At 67.8% G+C, this 13,315-nt stretch overlaps 1 protein-coding gene across 1 annotated transcript in view; it reads left to right on the top strand.

Annotated features, from left to right (window-relative positions):
* Positions 1–11,685, top strand: part of OTOF (otoferlin) — a 193,203-nt gene extending 181,518 nt beyond the window's left edge. Inside the window, exons 39-47 of the mRNA XM_045010229.1 lie at positions 448–618; positions 1,799–1,959; positions 2,444–2,586; positions 3,260–3,348; positions 4,755–4,853; positions 7,818–8,059; positions 8,383–8,561; positions 10,396–10,496; positions 11,391–11,685. Coding sequence (XP_044866164.1) covers positions 448–618; positions 1,799–1,959; positions 2,444–2,586; positions 3,260–3,348; positions 4,755–4,853; positions 7,818–8,059; positions 8,383–8,561; positions 10,396–10,496; positions 11,391–11,571 — 1,366 coding nt within the window. The 3' untranslated portion in view covers positions 11,572–11,685. The remainder of the gene's footprint in view (positions 1–447; positions 619–1,798; positions 1,960–2,443; positions 2,587–3,259; positions 3,349–4,754; positions 4,854–7,817; positions 8,060–8,382; positions 8,562–10,395; positions 10,497–11,390) is intronic.
* Positions 11,686–13,315: the final 1,630 nt, after the last annotated feature.

Below are 13,315 nucleotides of genomic sequence, written 5' to 3'. Positions count from 1 at the left end.
CTCTCCCCCCACCCATGGCTCACTCCTCTCTGTCCCGTCCCCATGCAAATAGTGGGCGGGGCCTTGGGGGAAGCGCAGGCAGAGTGGGGGCAGGGCCTCGGGGCAGAATGTGGGCGGAACAGGGGCGGGGCCTCGGGGTGGAGTGCAGGCAGAGTGGGGGCAGGGCCTCGGGGCAGAATGTGGGCGGAGCAGGGGCGGGGCCTCGGGGTGAAGCGCAGGCAGAGTGGGGGCGGGGCCTCGGGGCAGAATGTGGGCGGAGCAGGGGCGGGGCCTCGGGGTGAAGCGCAGGCAGAGTGGGGGCGGGGCCTCGGGGCAGAATGTGGGCGGAGCAGGGGCGGGGCCTCGGGGTGGAGTGGGGGGCAGAGCCGGCTGCGAGGTGAGCCAGGGCCATTGGCAAGGGTGGGGCCTGCACCGAGGCCCAGGGGTAAATGCTCTTTCGTCCCCCAGGTCGTTCGACATCGAGGCCACCTTCCCCATGGAGTCCATGCTGACGGTGGCCGTGTACGACTGGGACCTGGTGGGTTCTGACGACCTGATCGGGGAGACCAAGATCGACCTGGAGAACCGATACTACAGCAAGCACCGGGCCACCTGCGGCATCTCACAGACCTACTCCACGTACGGCAACACCTCCCGCCTCGGGCCCTGCCAGCGTGGGGACGAAACTGCCCCCGGGCCGAGCGCCAGCCCCGGGCCTATACCGCCCCCAGCCCAGCAGGGCACGTGGAAACGCAGGGTGTGCTACCTACCCCCGGGCCTGTCGGCTCCTGAGTGGGGCACCCCATGTGGAACAGCAGGTTATGGGGCATCAGCAGAGGGTGCATAGGCACTCCAAGAGGGGACACATAAGGCCAGGACTGAGGAGCAGGGCTGCCCAGAGGGGGGGCAAGTGGGGCAATTTGCCACAGGCCTCGGGACCCACAGGGGCCCCCACAAGAGTTTTTCGGGGCCCCTGGAGCAGGGTCCTTCACTCGCTCCGGGGCCCCAGAAAACTCTCGCAGGGCCTGGGCCCCCGGAGCTTCTTCCACTCCAGGTCTTCAGCGGCAATTCGGTGGCGGGGGGTCCTTCTGCTCCAGGACCCGCCACCAAAGTGCCCTGAAGACCCGCGGTGGGGGGTCCTTCCACCCTGGGACCCACCGCCGAAGACCCCAGACCCCCTGAATCCTCTGGGCGGCCCTGCTGAGGGGCACTGGCAGAGCTTGGTGGGGAAGCCCGGGACTGGGGCAGCAGGGGGCTGTGGGTCAGGATTGGGGGGCGTCGGCAGAGCTGTAGGGGGCGGGGGAAGCCCAGGACTGGGATAGCAGGGGGCTGTGGGTCAGGATTGGGGGGTGTTGGCAGAGCTGTAGGGGGCGGGGGAAGCCCAGGACTGGGGCAGCAGGGGGCTGTGGGTCAGGATTGGGGGGCACCGGCAGAGCTGTAGGGGGCGGGGGAAGCCCAGGACTGGGGCAGCAGGGGGCTGTGGGTCGGGATTGGGGGGCACCGGCAGAGCTGTGCATGAGGAGCCCACGGCAGGGACCACAAGGGGCTACGGGTCAGGACTGAGGGGCACCAGCAGAGCTATGTGTGGGGAACCCAGAGCAGGGACCGCAAGGGCTGCGGTTCGGGATTGAGGGGCACCGGCAGATCCACATGTGGGGCGCTCAGGGCTGGGAGAGCGGGGGACATTTGCACATTCCCTTCCCGTACGATTCCCGGTTCCTTCCAGCCCCGGGGGAGCGGGGCCGCCCCTTCTCCCTGGGCGAGCTGGACGCGGTGAGATCGGCAGCGGCTCCCCCTGACCCCAGCCCTTTGTTCACAGCCACGGCTACAACACGTGGCGGGACCCCGGGAAGCCCACGCAGATCCTCGCCAAGCTGTGCAGAGAGGGCAAGGTGGACGGGCCCCACTACGGCCCCGGAGGGCGGGTGAAAGTCGCCAACCGGGTCTTCACCGGCCCCAGGGAGATGGAGGATGAAAACGGTAATGGGGCCGAGGGCGCGGCACTGCCCCGGCTGGGTGGGAGGGCTGGGTCGGACAGCGGCATCGCTCTCCCCACCCCTGCCGCCCGTCAGCCGGCTTGAACTGGCTATGTGGAAAGTAGCCGCAGTGTCTGATCGGGGGCAGCCCGGCTGTTCCAGTGCCGTGGGGTTTCTCCGCAGCTCCCCCCTGCCCGGTCCTTGCAGACGCCTGCACCCTCCCCCCTGCTCTGAGCACCCCCACAGGTCAGGCAGGGCGCGTGCCAGCACATCGAGCGCCTGCTTTGCAGTGGAGAGACGAGGGTGGGGCTCAGCCTGGCCGGGCAGGGGGCGCTGGGAGGGGCCTGAACTCAGTGGACTCCTCCTGACTTTGCTGGGCTTGGGCCACGCCCAGCCCGTGCTCTGTGCCCCTGCGTTCTCCTGCCTCGGGCTGGCTGCGGGGAGCGCGGCCCGGCCGGCCCGGCTCAGCGCTCACTCTGCACACGCAGGTCAGAAGAAGCAGACAGACGAGCACCTGGCCCTGGCGGTGCTGCGCCACTGGGAGGAGATCCCCCGGGTGGGCTGCAAGCTCGTCCCGGAGCACGTGGAGACGCGGCCGCTGCTGAATCCCGACAAGCCCGGCATCGAACAGGTACCACCCGCCCTCCTGGCATCGGGGTCGCCGGCTCGGTGCCGGGGGGGACGGAGAGGTGAACGCAGCACCCCGTCTCGCCCTCGGGGAACGCCAGACCTGCTGAGCCTCATGGGTTCCCACGTGCAGGGCAGATCCAAGGCCATATGGACCAGCCCCATCCTGTCCCCCAGCTGGAGAATCCTGCAGGGGGAGCCCTTCCCACAAAAAAACCACCCCTGGGGGAATAATAGCCATTATCTCTGCCTCCCAGGCCCCAGCACCGTCTGCTTAGCTCCCCCCGCTTTCATGCCTCCCCAAGCTCCCGTTCCCTTGAGCTCCCCAAGCCCACAGCTGCACGGCCCTGGCTGCTTTCCTCATACCCAGACCCTGTTCTCTACCCTCATGCGCTTGTATCCCCTCCAGCTCCACCCTGCAACCCCGTCCCATGGCCACACCTCTCCCCGCCCTTCCCACCGAACCCCATGTCCCCTCAGTATCCCGTCTATTGCCTCTCCTCTGCTCCCCGGGCAGGCGACACTGGGGGGGGTGCAGCTGAGCCCCCAAGCTGGCACAGATCTCTGCGCACACGGCCTGCCATGCCTGGTGCTGCCAGGCAGGAGGGGAAGGATCCCAGGCAAGGGAGGAGAGGAGGCAGCAGGGGGAAGCTAACTGGGTCTCCCCAACATTGCAGGGCCGGCTGGAGATGTGGGTGGACATGTTCCCCATGGATATGCCGGCACCTGGCCCCGCCATCGACATCTCTCCCAGGAAGCCGAAGAGGTAATGAACCGAGTGGTCGCCTGGGGCCAGCCCACACCCCTTCCTCCCACATCCCTCCAGCCCATGCTCCTGGCCCCTTGATTTGGGAGGTGGCTGGGAGTTGGGAGGTGACGTTCTCCGTCTCCTGCTCCCGCCGGCTGCCCACAGGGAGGGAGTGTGCAGGGCCCCAACCAGGCACCGAGGCGCTGTTAGTGCCTGCAGGGCCGTGAGCTTCCGTGGCCAGAGAGATAAGGGCCTGATCCAAAGCCAGTGAAATCAGTGAGGCTCCTTGCACTGGCACTGGGCCAGGTCTACCAGGGGAGCAGGAGAGCTCAGGACCAGGGCGTGATCCAGCCGCGGGAGGGGGACAGAGTCGGGGCAGGGAGGGAGATGGAGGAACCGGCTCTGAGCAGCAGCCCATGAACCGGCACTGGGCCCTTCTCACCGTGGCCAGGGCAGGGAAGCGGGTTCAACAGCTTCCAGCACCAAAGCGCCTTCCGCCTGCCCGCCACCGGGACAGCTGCGCCAGGGCCCTGCCGTCTGTTCCCGATGGCGACTGATGGCCAGGGCCAGACCTGAGTGATGTGAAACACCCAGCAAAGCCCCCGCCCGCTCTGTGCACGCGTGTGAGTGTGGATGTGCCCAGCCTGCGCGTGAGACAGAGCCAGGCTCCGCGAGCCCGAGGCTGCAGCCCTGGGGGCGTTGCAGCCCTGGGCGTGATGCGTATGATCGTCAGCTGCTGTGGGGCAGCATCCCTGGCAGGGAACCATTGCAAGGAGCCACCCCAGGTCATACCTGCTGGAGCCCTAAACTGTATTCATTATGAGTCTGTTACTCAGCAGCATGCTAGGGGCCTCGGCTGGGCCCCTGCCCGAATGAGCCTACAGGAGAGGGGGCTCCCTAGGTATGAAACCCACAGCGCGACCTAGGGGACATGGGCTCTGGCTCCTCCCAGCTGGCAGGGCTCTGCTGGAACATCTGGGCTGCCGGGATGCTGGTTTGAGCAGGGAGGGGAAATTCGGCTCCCATTGGCCCCCGGTGCAGCCCCAGGGACTCGGAGGTGTATGTTGTGGGCCCAGGTGTCAGCGGCTGCTGCAGCAACAGGCTGCCCCGCTCCAGCCCCCGAGCTGGGAGCAAGCTGACCAAGCCCGGGAGCGGGGCTGCCTGCCCAGGTCCCCCGGCCGGTGTCCGGCAGGACGTCAGACTAGCGGATCCTAATGGCTCCTTCTGGTCTGAAACATCTGCAAGGCCCAGGACCAGGCTGCCATGAAGCTCACAGCTGAGCCCTCCTCGTGGGCCTGCACCATGGCTCCCCTCAGGAGAGGGGTCCTGTCCCGGGGAGCCGACCCCAGCGCCCCACTGGCTCTGTGCCGTTCTGCCCCGCATTTCCCCGCCGGCCTCGCCTCACCTCCTTGTCTCCCTTCCAGATATGAGCTTAGAGTGATAGTGTGGAACACAGATGAGGTAACCCTGGAGGACGATGATTTCTTCACTGGGGAGAAATCCAGTGACATTTTTGTCAGGGGGTAGGTACAGCGCGGCGCCGGCGCCTCGCTCCGGGATCCCGCTGGCGCTTGGTCTGGGGGCCATGGGGGTGAATAACAGACATTCTGCTTCTTTGTTTTGCCTCTGTGTGTGTCTCCCCCCACCCCCCTTTGCCGTGTCTGCCCCGCGCCCGGTGTGGGCTGTCCCTGTGTTCCCACCCCGCCGGCCGCCCAGCTATGAGCTGCGGGTGGTGATCTGGAACACCGACGAGGTGCAGCTGGAGGACGATGCTTTCATGACAGGAGAGAAGATGTCTGACATCTATGTCAGGGGGTAACGGACGAGGCCTTGCCGCCCGGCCCCCTCCCCTGCAGGCTGTGCAGAGGGACCCGCGCACCCGCTCAGCCTGTCCCGAGTGTCGCCGCCGTTCCTCGCTGCCCCACCCAAAGCCAGAGCTTGGGGATCTGGGGGGATCAGCCAGGCCTGGCCCGATACGTCTGGCCCCGGGCTCCTCCCAAGCCCACTCAGCTCCAGCTGCGAGTTAACTCCAGTTCCACACGCCGATGGGTTCCTTGTCATGACCAGTCCCAGCAGCCAGGGCTGAATTTGGCTTCCAGGGCCCCATTAGTTCTCCTCCCAACGCCGCTTGGTGCCAGCGGTGAGCCAGGACTCGGCTAGTGTCTGTGGCACCGCCACGTTCATTCCCCTTCCGGGGCCCAATGAGGCACCGTTAATTCCTGGGCCGATGCCCGACGAGTTCAGTGGCCGGTTAGTTCCGCGTCTGGTGCCCAGTTGCCGTTACATGGTGAGCAGCTGCTGAGAGCTGCTCTCAGCCACTCGGTGGGCACCCCCTGCGCTCGGCGTGGGCACTCCATGTGCTCAGCGTGGGCACTCCCTGTGCTCAGCGTGGGCACTCCCTGCTCAGCGTGGGCACTCCCTGCGCTCAACGTGGGCACTCCCTGTGCTCCGTGGTCATGCCCTGCGCTCGGCGTGGGCACTCCCTGCGCTCTGTGGGCACTCCCTGCTCAGCGTGGGCACTCCCTGCGCTCAGCGTGGGCACGCCCTGCGCTCCGTGGGCACTCCCTGCTGCGGCTGTGACACCCAGTTCGTGCTGTTCCAGTCCCAAGCCCTGACTACGGGTACGTCTACACTGCACTTAAAGCCCCATGCCCGACCCATGTCATGCATGTGGGGCTCAGGCTCTGGGGCTGTTTAATTGGGGTGTCGCTGATCTGCCAGGCTCTGGGACCCCATGAGCAGGCAGCCTGTGTCACCCCAGATCAGGGCAGTGTGAACTATGAATTGCCTTGGGCTGGAGCTTCCCAGGGACTTCACCATCACACTCACACAGGCCCCGGGTGGGGGTGGGGGGCAGGGTTGCTGCTGTAGCTTCAAGCTAGGCAAATAGTTAGTGTGTAGATTTCTTTTCACACCTCTGAAGGAGGAATCCCCACCCCCACCCCAGCCTGGCCACCTCTCTGCATGGACCCCTCCCAGCTGAGCCCTCTGCATGGGGCTGGGCTTTCATGCCATTACTCTGCAGGGAGGGGTCCCTGGGATAATGGGGACACGTGGCATTGGGCAGGGAGTGGGGGTTGGGTACAGATTTTGCAAGGGCTGCTGAGGGGTGCAGGGCAGAAGGGGCAGCCTGGGTCGCTGAGAAAGTTTTGGGGGGTTCGTAGTGAATAATCAGTTGAGATGTTGAGGCCAAAAGACCTAACACACTCCTGGGCTGCACAACTGGGGGGTCTGGAGCAGGAGCCGAGAGGTTATTTTGTGTCTGTCTTTGGCACCGGTGCAGCCACTGCTGGAATCCGGTGTCCAGTTCTGGTGGCTTCGCCGCTCAAGAAGGATGTTGACCCATTGGAGAGGGGTCAGAGACGAGCCACGAGACTGATTAAGGGATTAGACAGTGCTAGACTCACGGAGCTCAATCGATTTAGCTTCCCAAGCGAAGGTTAAGGGGTGACTTGATCCCAGCCGATACCCGGGGAGCAGATTGAATCGTGGGCTGTTCAGTCCAGCAGGGAAAGGGCTAACAGGAGCCAATGGCTAGAAGCTGAAGCTGGGCAAAGTCAGACAGGAACTAAGGCGTAATTTTTGAGTAATGAGGGTAATTAACCCCGGGACAGTTGCCCAAGGGTCAGGGTGGAGTCGCCAGCACTGGCGATTTTTAACTCAAGGTTGAATGTTTTTCTAAAGGAGCCGCCGCAGCCAGGCTGCCCGGGAAGTGCCCTGGCGTGTGTTAGCCAGGAGGTCAGACGAGCTGAGCACACTGGGCCCTATGAATCTGCAAACCCGCCCTCCCCACAGCCACCTGGTGCCCCCGGTGCCAAACGGGCAGTCCCCCGAAGCAAGAGTCGCTAACCAGAACCTGCAGCTCCTCAGCGATTCCCTGCAGTGCCACCTACCCCAGGGGTCTCCTCTCCAAGGGGCAGGGGGGTGCACAGACATTGTGTGGGGCCAGTGTAGCCGATGGTCGCACCAGTGTCCTCCAGGGCCTGGCTCTCGGCAGGTCCCTAGCAGGACCTCGCAGGTGCAGGCCCCATCTCGCTGCTGAGTCTGTTGGCTGGCAGCGTTGCTGGAGGAACAAAGCAGACCCCTCTCTCTCTCTCTCACACACACACACACACACGTGTGTCACTCGTACCTGGTCCCTTCCTCAATCCCATCCCTCTCCTCCCCGTCATGTCCCCTTGGGCCACCCGGGTTCTCCCAGCCCTCTGGGTGCGCGTCCCCTGCTGGCCCTTCCAGCGAGTCCTTGGGCCCCTGCCCTTAGTGGTCGGCTGTTGAGCTCTGCGCGATCTGCCCCGTTGGTCGAGTCCCCCAGCCCATTGCTGCGGTGGTTGCTCCCCTGTGGTGTGTGTGTCTCTGGGCTGCAGGCTGCAGCTGAGGGGCTGTCTCGGCAGCTCCTTGGCACGGGGGCTGGGGGGGGGAGTGTCTGGCTGTCCCGTTGCTCCCCGTGACCAGCCCCGTCCCCCTGCCCGACTGTCTGGTCCCTGCAGGTGGCTGAAGGGCCAGCAGGAGGACAAGCAGGACACGGACGTGCACTACCACTCGCTCACAGGCGAGGGCAACTTCAACTGGCGCTACGTCTTCCCCTTCGACTACCTGATGGCGGAGGAGAAGATCGTCATCTCCAAGAAGGAGTCCATGTTCTCCTGGGACGAGACCGAGTACAAGATCCCGGCGCGCCTCACCCTGCAAGTCTGGGACGCCGACCACTTCTCTGCTGACGACTTCCTGGGTGCGTAGGGGACGAGGGCGGTGGGGGGGGGGTGACGCGCTGCCAGGCCTGGGCACGAGGCTGCGGTGGGGCAGGGAGAGCCGTGCAGCACCAGGCTGCCCTTGGGGACCCGCTCTGTGTGCTGGCCGCGGCCGGGCAGGCGAGGCTGGCGGGAGGGGGCAGGCGAGAACCTGGTGGTCAGGGACGGAGAAGCCACCAAAGGAGCTGCTGATCTATCAGGGCAGGGGAGACCCCAAGGAGCCCTGCGGAGAGGGAGAGCAGGGGACGCGAGGTCCAGGGGCCCAGCTGGCACTGGGACGGCTGCTGTTGTTTCTCCCCGGCAGGGGCCATCGAGCTGGACCTGAACCGCTTTCCGCGCGGTGCCAAGACGGCGAAGCAGTGCAGCATGGACATGGTGACCAACGAGGGCGACCTGCCCCTGGTCTCCATCTTCAAGCAGAAGAGGGTGAAGGGCTGGTGGCCCTTTGTGGCCAGGAATGAGAACGACGAGCTGGAGCTCACGGTGAGGATGCCGGGGAGTGGGGCACCGATGCAGCACCACAGTGTGCGCCCGGCCTCAGGCACCACCAGGAAGGGAGCTGGGGGGGGGCCGGGACCAGGCCAGCGGGGGGCTGCGGGTCGGGACTGAGAGGCGCCAGCGGAGCTGGGGGGTGGGGGGCCCGGGACCGGGCCGGCGGGGGGGGGCCGAGGGTCGGGACTGAGGGGCGCCGGCAGAGCTGGGGGGTGGGGGGCCCGGGACCGGGCCGGCGGGGGGGGGGGCCGCGGGTCGGGACTGAGGGGCGCCGGCAGAGCTGGGGGGTGGGGGGACCGGGCCGGCGGGGGGCCGTGGGTCGGGACTGAGGGGTGCCGGCGGAGCTGGAGGTGGGGGGACCGGGACCGGGCCGGCGGGGGGCTGCGGGTCGGGACTGAGGGGCGCCAGCGGAGCTGGGGGGGGCCGGGACCAGGCCGGCGGGGGGCCGCGGGTCGGGACTGAGGGGCGCCGGCGGAGCTGGGGGTGGGGGGCCCGGGACCGGGCCAGCCGGGGGCCGTGGGTCGGGACTGAGGGGTGCCGGCGGAGCTGGGGGGTGGGGGGCCCCGGGACCGGGCCGGCGGGGGGCTGCGGGTCGGGACTGAGGGGCGCCGGTGGAGCTGGGGGTGGGGGGCCCGGGACCGGGCCAGCCGGGGGCCGCGGGTCGGGACTGAGGGGTGCCGGCGGAGCTGGGGGGTGGGGGGGCCCGGGACCGGGCCGGCGGGGGGCTGCGGGTCGGGACTGAGGGGCGCCGGTGGAGCTGGGGGTGGGGGGCCCGGGACCGGGCCAGCCGGGGGCCGCGGGTCGGGACTGAGGGGTGCCGGCGGAGCTGGAGTGGGGGGGACCGCGCCCCGGACGGCCGGGGGCTGCGCGTCGGGACTGAGGGGCGCCAGCGGAGCTGGGGGGGGCCGGGACCAGGCCGGCGGGGGGCCGCGGGTCGGGACTGAGGGGCGCCGGCGGAGCGGGGGGTGGGGGGCCCGGGACCGGGCCAGGCGGGGGCCGCGGGTCGGGACTGAGGGTTGCCGGCGGAGCTGGGGGGTGGGGGGGCGCGGGACCGGGCCGGTGGGGGGCCGCGGGTCGGGACTGAGGGGCGCCGGCGGAGCTGGGGGTGGGGGGCCCGGGACCGGGCCGGCGGGGGGCCGCGGGTCGGGACTGAGGGGCGCCGACGGAGCTGGGGGTGGGGGGCCCTGGACCGGGCCGGCGGGGGGCCACGGGTCGGGACTGAGGGGCGCCGGCGGAGCTGGGGGTGGGGGGCCCTGGACCGGGCCGGCGGGGGGCCGCAGGTCAGGACTGAGGGGCGCCGGCGGAGCTGGGGGTGGGGGGCCCGGGACCGGGCTGGCGGGGGGCTGCCGGGCAGAAGCACCGGGTGACTCATTCCCCTCAGTGGTTGGGCTCCACAGGGCTGGAGAAGTTTGGCTCCTTCTCCGCCCCATGCGGCTCTCGGGGCTGGGTGCTCTGCCCAGCCGCGTGGCCGGTGCAGCCGGTCCAGCTGTAGCCAGGAAGCGCAGAGCCCCGTGGCGCTGAGTGAGATCGGAGCGAGCCAGCGGGAGCCCGACCCGCACTGCCTGGCCCTGGGCACACCCCTGGCTCCGCTCTCTGGCGCTGGTAGATCCTGGGAGCGGTGAGACCGTTTCTCAGGGTGGGGGGGTTCCGGTCACCCCGCCAGCTCAGGTGATGTGCGCTGGGGGCAGCTCTGCAGGGAGGATTCGGCACCTTTCCAGCCGTAGGCCCCAGGACGCCATCCCAGGCTGCGGGATGATCCCCGGCCCGGGGGAGTCCTCAGCCTTGGACGTCCCGGGCCCCAGAGCGACTCTCTCTGCTCCCCCAGGGCAAGGTGGAGGCTGAGCTGCACCTGCTGACAGCGGAGGAGGCAGAGAAATCCCCCGCGGGGCTGGCCCGCAACGAGCCCGACCCGCTGGAGAAACCCAAGTAAGTGACGGGGCGGCGAGAGGACCCACAAACATCACATCTGAGCCTGAGCCTGCGGGGCCCTGGGCGTGGGGGAGGCGGAGGATGTGGGGCAGGCAGTGGGGATGAAGGCTGGGTAGAGAGGGGGGGTTAGGTGCGTGGAGCTGATGCTACAGGGCAGGGAGGGGGCTGGGCAGCTGGTGGGGACACCCCATGATACGGGCTGTTTTCCCCCCATACACGTCCAGTTCTGTGTCTCTGTCTGTCTGTCAACCTTTCTTTCCTGCCTCTCTTCACCTCCTCCCCGTCACTCCGGCCGCCCCCCCCGCACCCCCCAGCCGCCCCGACACCAGCTTCATCTGGTTCCTGAACCCCCTGAAGTCCATCCGTTACTTCATCTGGCACACGTACCGCTGGCTCCTCCTGAAACTCCTCCTGCTCCTCCTTGTGCTGCTCCTGGCCGGCCTCTTCCTCTACTCCATGCCCGGCTACCTGGTCAAGAGGCTGCTGGGGGCCTGAGGCACCACCCTGTGTTCATGGTACTTCCCCCCCGGACCCCCAGCATGGGTGCGCGGGAGGGGACTAAGGTGGGGCCTAGTCGGGCTGCCAGGGGCCCTGGCCAGCCCCAGGGGTGACTCACTGGAGCCTGGCCAGCGGGAGGCCGGCTGGGTCTCCCGGGGCTGGAGCAGCTGGGCTAAGGCAAGGCGGGAGCAGTCGGGAATTGGGGGCACAGCCGAGGGGGAGGGGAACTGGCTCAGCCCAAGGCAGGGGGGCAGCGGGGGGGGCACGAAGGTGGGGTGGGGTGGGGAGAAGGTTCTTCCCCTACACGGGGGCCTGGCTGTGTCTAATGCTGCTAACCCGGCCGTGCGGCTCTTCCCCCCCGCCCACCTCCTGCTGCCGCTGCCCGTTGGCCAGTCGCCCCGACACCTCCTTCATCTGGTTCCTCAACCCGCTCAAGTCCATCAAGTACCTCATCTGCACCCGCTACAAGTGGCTCATCGTTAAGATCGTGCTGGCGCTGCTGCTCCTCATCATGGTGGGACTTTTCCTCTACTCCATGCCCGGCTACATGGTCAAGAAGCTGCTGGGCGCGTGAGGCCGCCCGGGGCCGGGGCCATGTACCCGCTCGCCCCACGCGGCGGCCCGGCTGGGGCGGCGCCGGGACTGGGCTTGGGGGAAGAGCCCGCGGCTTCTCCTTGTTTGCGTTTCCTTCTTGGCGGCTCCCTTTGGTGTATTTCTCTCCTGAGGCCGGAGGGAAGGACGTTGGGCCGGGGCGCCGGGCTCCCTCAGCGCTTTCTCTGGGTGAATGCAGCTGAGCAGGGCGGCGAATACAGGGCAGCCGAGCTGGCTCTAGGATTCCCCCCCCCTCCCCAATATACAGCTAAGAGCCTCTGAGCCGGGCCCGGTTCTGGCTCCCAGAGCCCCAGGAGGCCAGTCACCCAAGCTCACGGCTGGCCTGGCAAGGGGGGATGTGCGGCTCTGGTTTGTTCCACGCCCTCCTGCCACCATGGCCAGCGCCGCCCTGGGGAGCAGGTGCCAGGGAGAACAGGGGTGTTGCACCCCGAGAGGTCACATCAGAGGAGCCTGAGGAGAGGAACCGTGGGACTCTCCAGACAAGCAGCCCCCTCTGCTCGAGTCCCCCAACCCACAATCCCATGCTGGCTGGGCGGCTGCCCATGACCAAAGCCCCTGGGCAGGGGTGACAGTCAGCCCGGAGGCGGTGGAGAAAGCAGCAGCAGAGCCGGGGAAACATGCCCAGGCTGTGAGGAGGCAGCTCACCAGGCAGCCTGCCGTCATCGTGTGGGGTGGGCCAAGACCCAGCCTGGGCCCGTTTTCCAGCCCCCTTCCCCCCCCCCCAGCCACTCCATGGGGGCCGGTGCACGGCTTGCGTGGGAACCCTTCGGTGCTGGCTGGAGGGCCACCCAGCAGGTCCCTTTTCTAGCCCCGATGCCCAGTAAACGCAGCGGGGCCTGTCGCCGCAGGGGAGCCCGGGAGGGTCCCTGCTGGCCCCAAGCCCTGCTAATGCCTGGCCTGACATGTTACAGCCGTTCCCTTCCCCGCCCCCGGGCCCGAGAGCGTGTGTCTGGTGTTCACTCATTTCTGGCCCTGGGTCTGAGCCACTTGCTGCCGGGGACGAGAGCCACCGGCCCAGGGGCCACTTGGGCTGGGGGTGGGGAGCCTCTTTTGTTTGTTTTTATGATGTTTGTGTTTTATCTGACAATAAAAAAAGAGGAAAGAAAATGGAACCGCTCCCGTTGTGGGCCTGGTGTGTGCTGGGAGCATCCCAGGGCCCCTGGCGAAGGTGCTGGCTGCCCTCTGGAGCGTAGCTTAGCCACTCACTGCATAGCAGCAACACACCTGCGGGGGCGGGGGGGAGTACGCCCTAGTCAGGCGAGGCCCAGGAGGCTGGAGCCTACATCACTCTCCCTCCCTGTGCCTAGATTGGTTGCTGCAGTGGGGCAGGGAAGGAGCCCTGCACAATGGGGCTGATGGGACTGACGCCCCCGCAGTCATTGCAGGAGCTCCATGTTTACATGACGGAGGCAGGGGGTCAGTGAGCAGCACCCGACCCTGCCCTGACCCATGGACCCTGCAGCAGGCATCGGGCCCTGGCCTGTTGGCTAACGGGAACCGGTTCAGCTGGCCTGCGGGGTGGAGAGCTGGCTCCTCACCCGGCGCTGCTGCGTCTCCACCGCCTGCTGCAGCAGCCCACAGCCTGGGTGCCACTAACACGTCCGGGGGCTGTAGCCACATTGCTCAGGGGCGTGGGGGAAACACCAGCCAAGCTAGCCCCCCTGGAGCCAGCCCTAGGGTGAGCGACGCAGGCTTCCCCCCAGGGC

The sequence above is a fragment of the Mauremys mutica genome, chromosome 3 (assembly GCF_020497125.1).
Source record: "Mauremys mutica isolate MM-2020 ecotype Southern chromosome 3, ASM2049712v1, whole genome shotgun sequence".
NCBI lineage: Eukaryota > Metazoa > Chordata > Testudines > Geoemydidae > Mauremys > Mauremys mutica.
The sequence above is the reverse complement of the archived record's forward strand: the minus strand, read 5'-3'. Positions and strand labels throughout refer to the sequence as shown.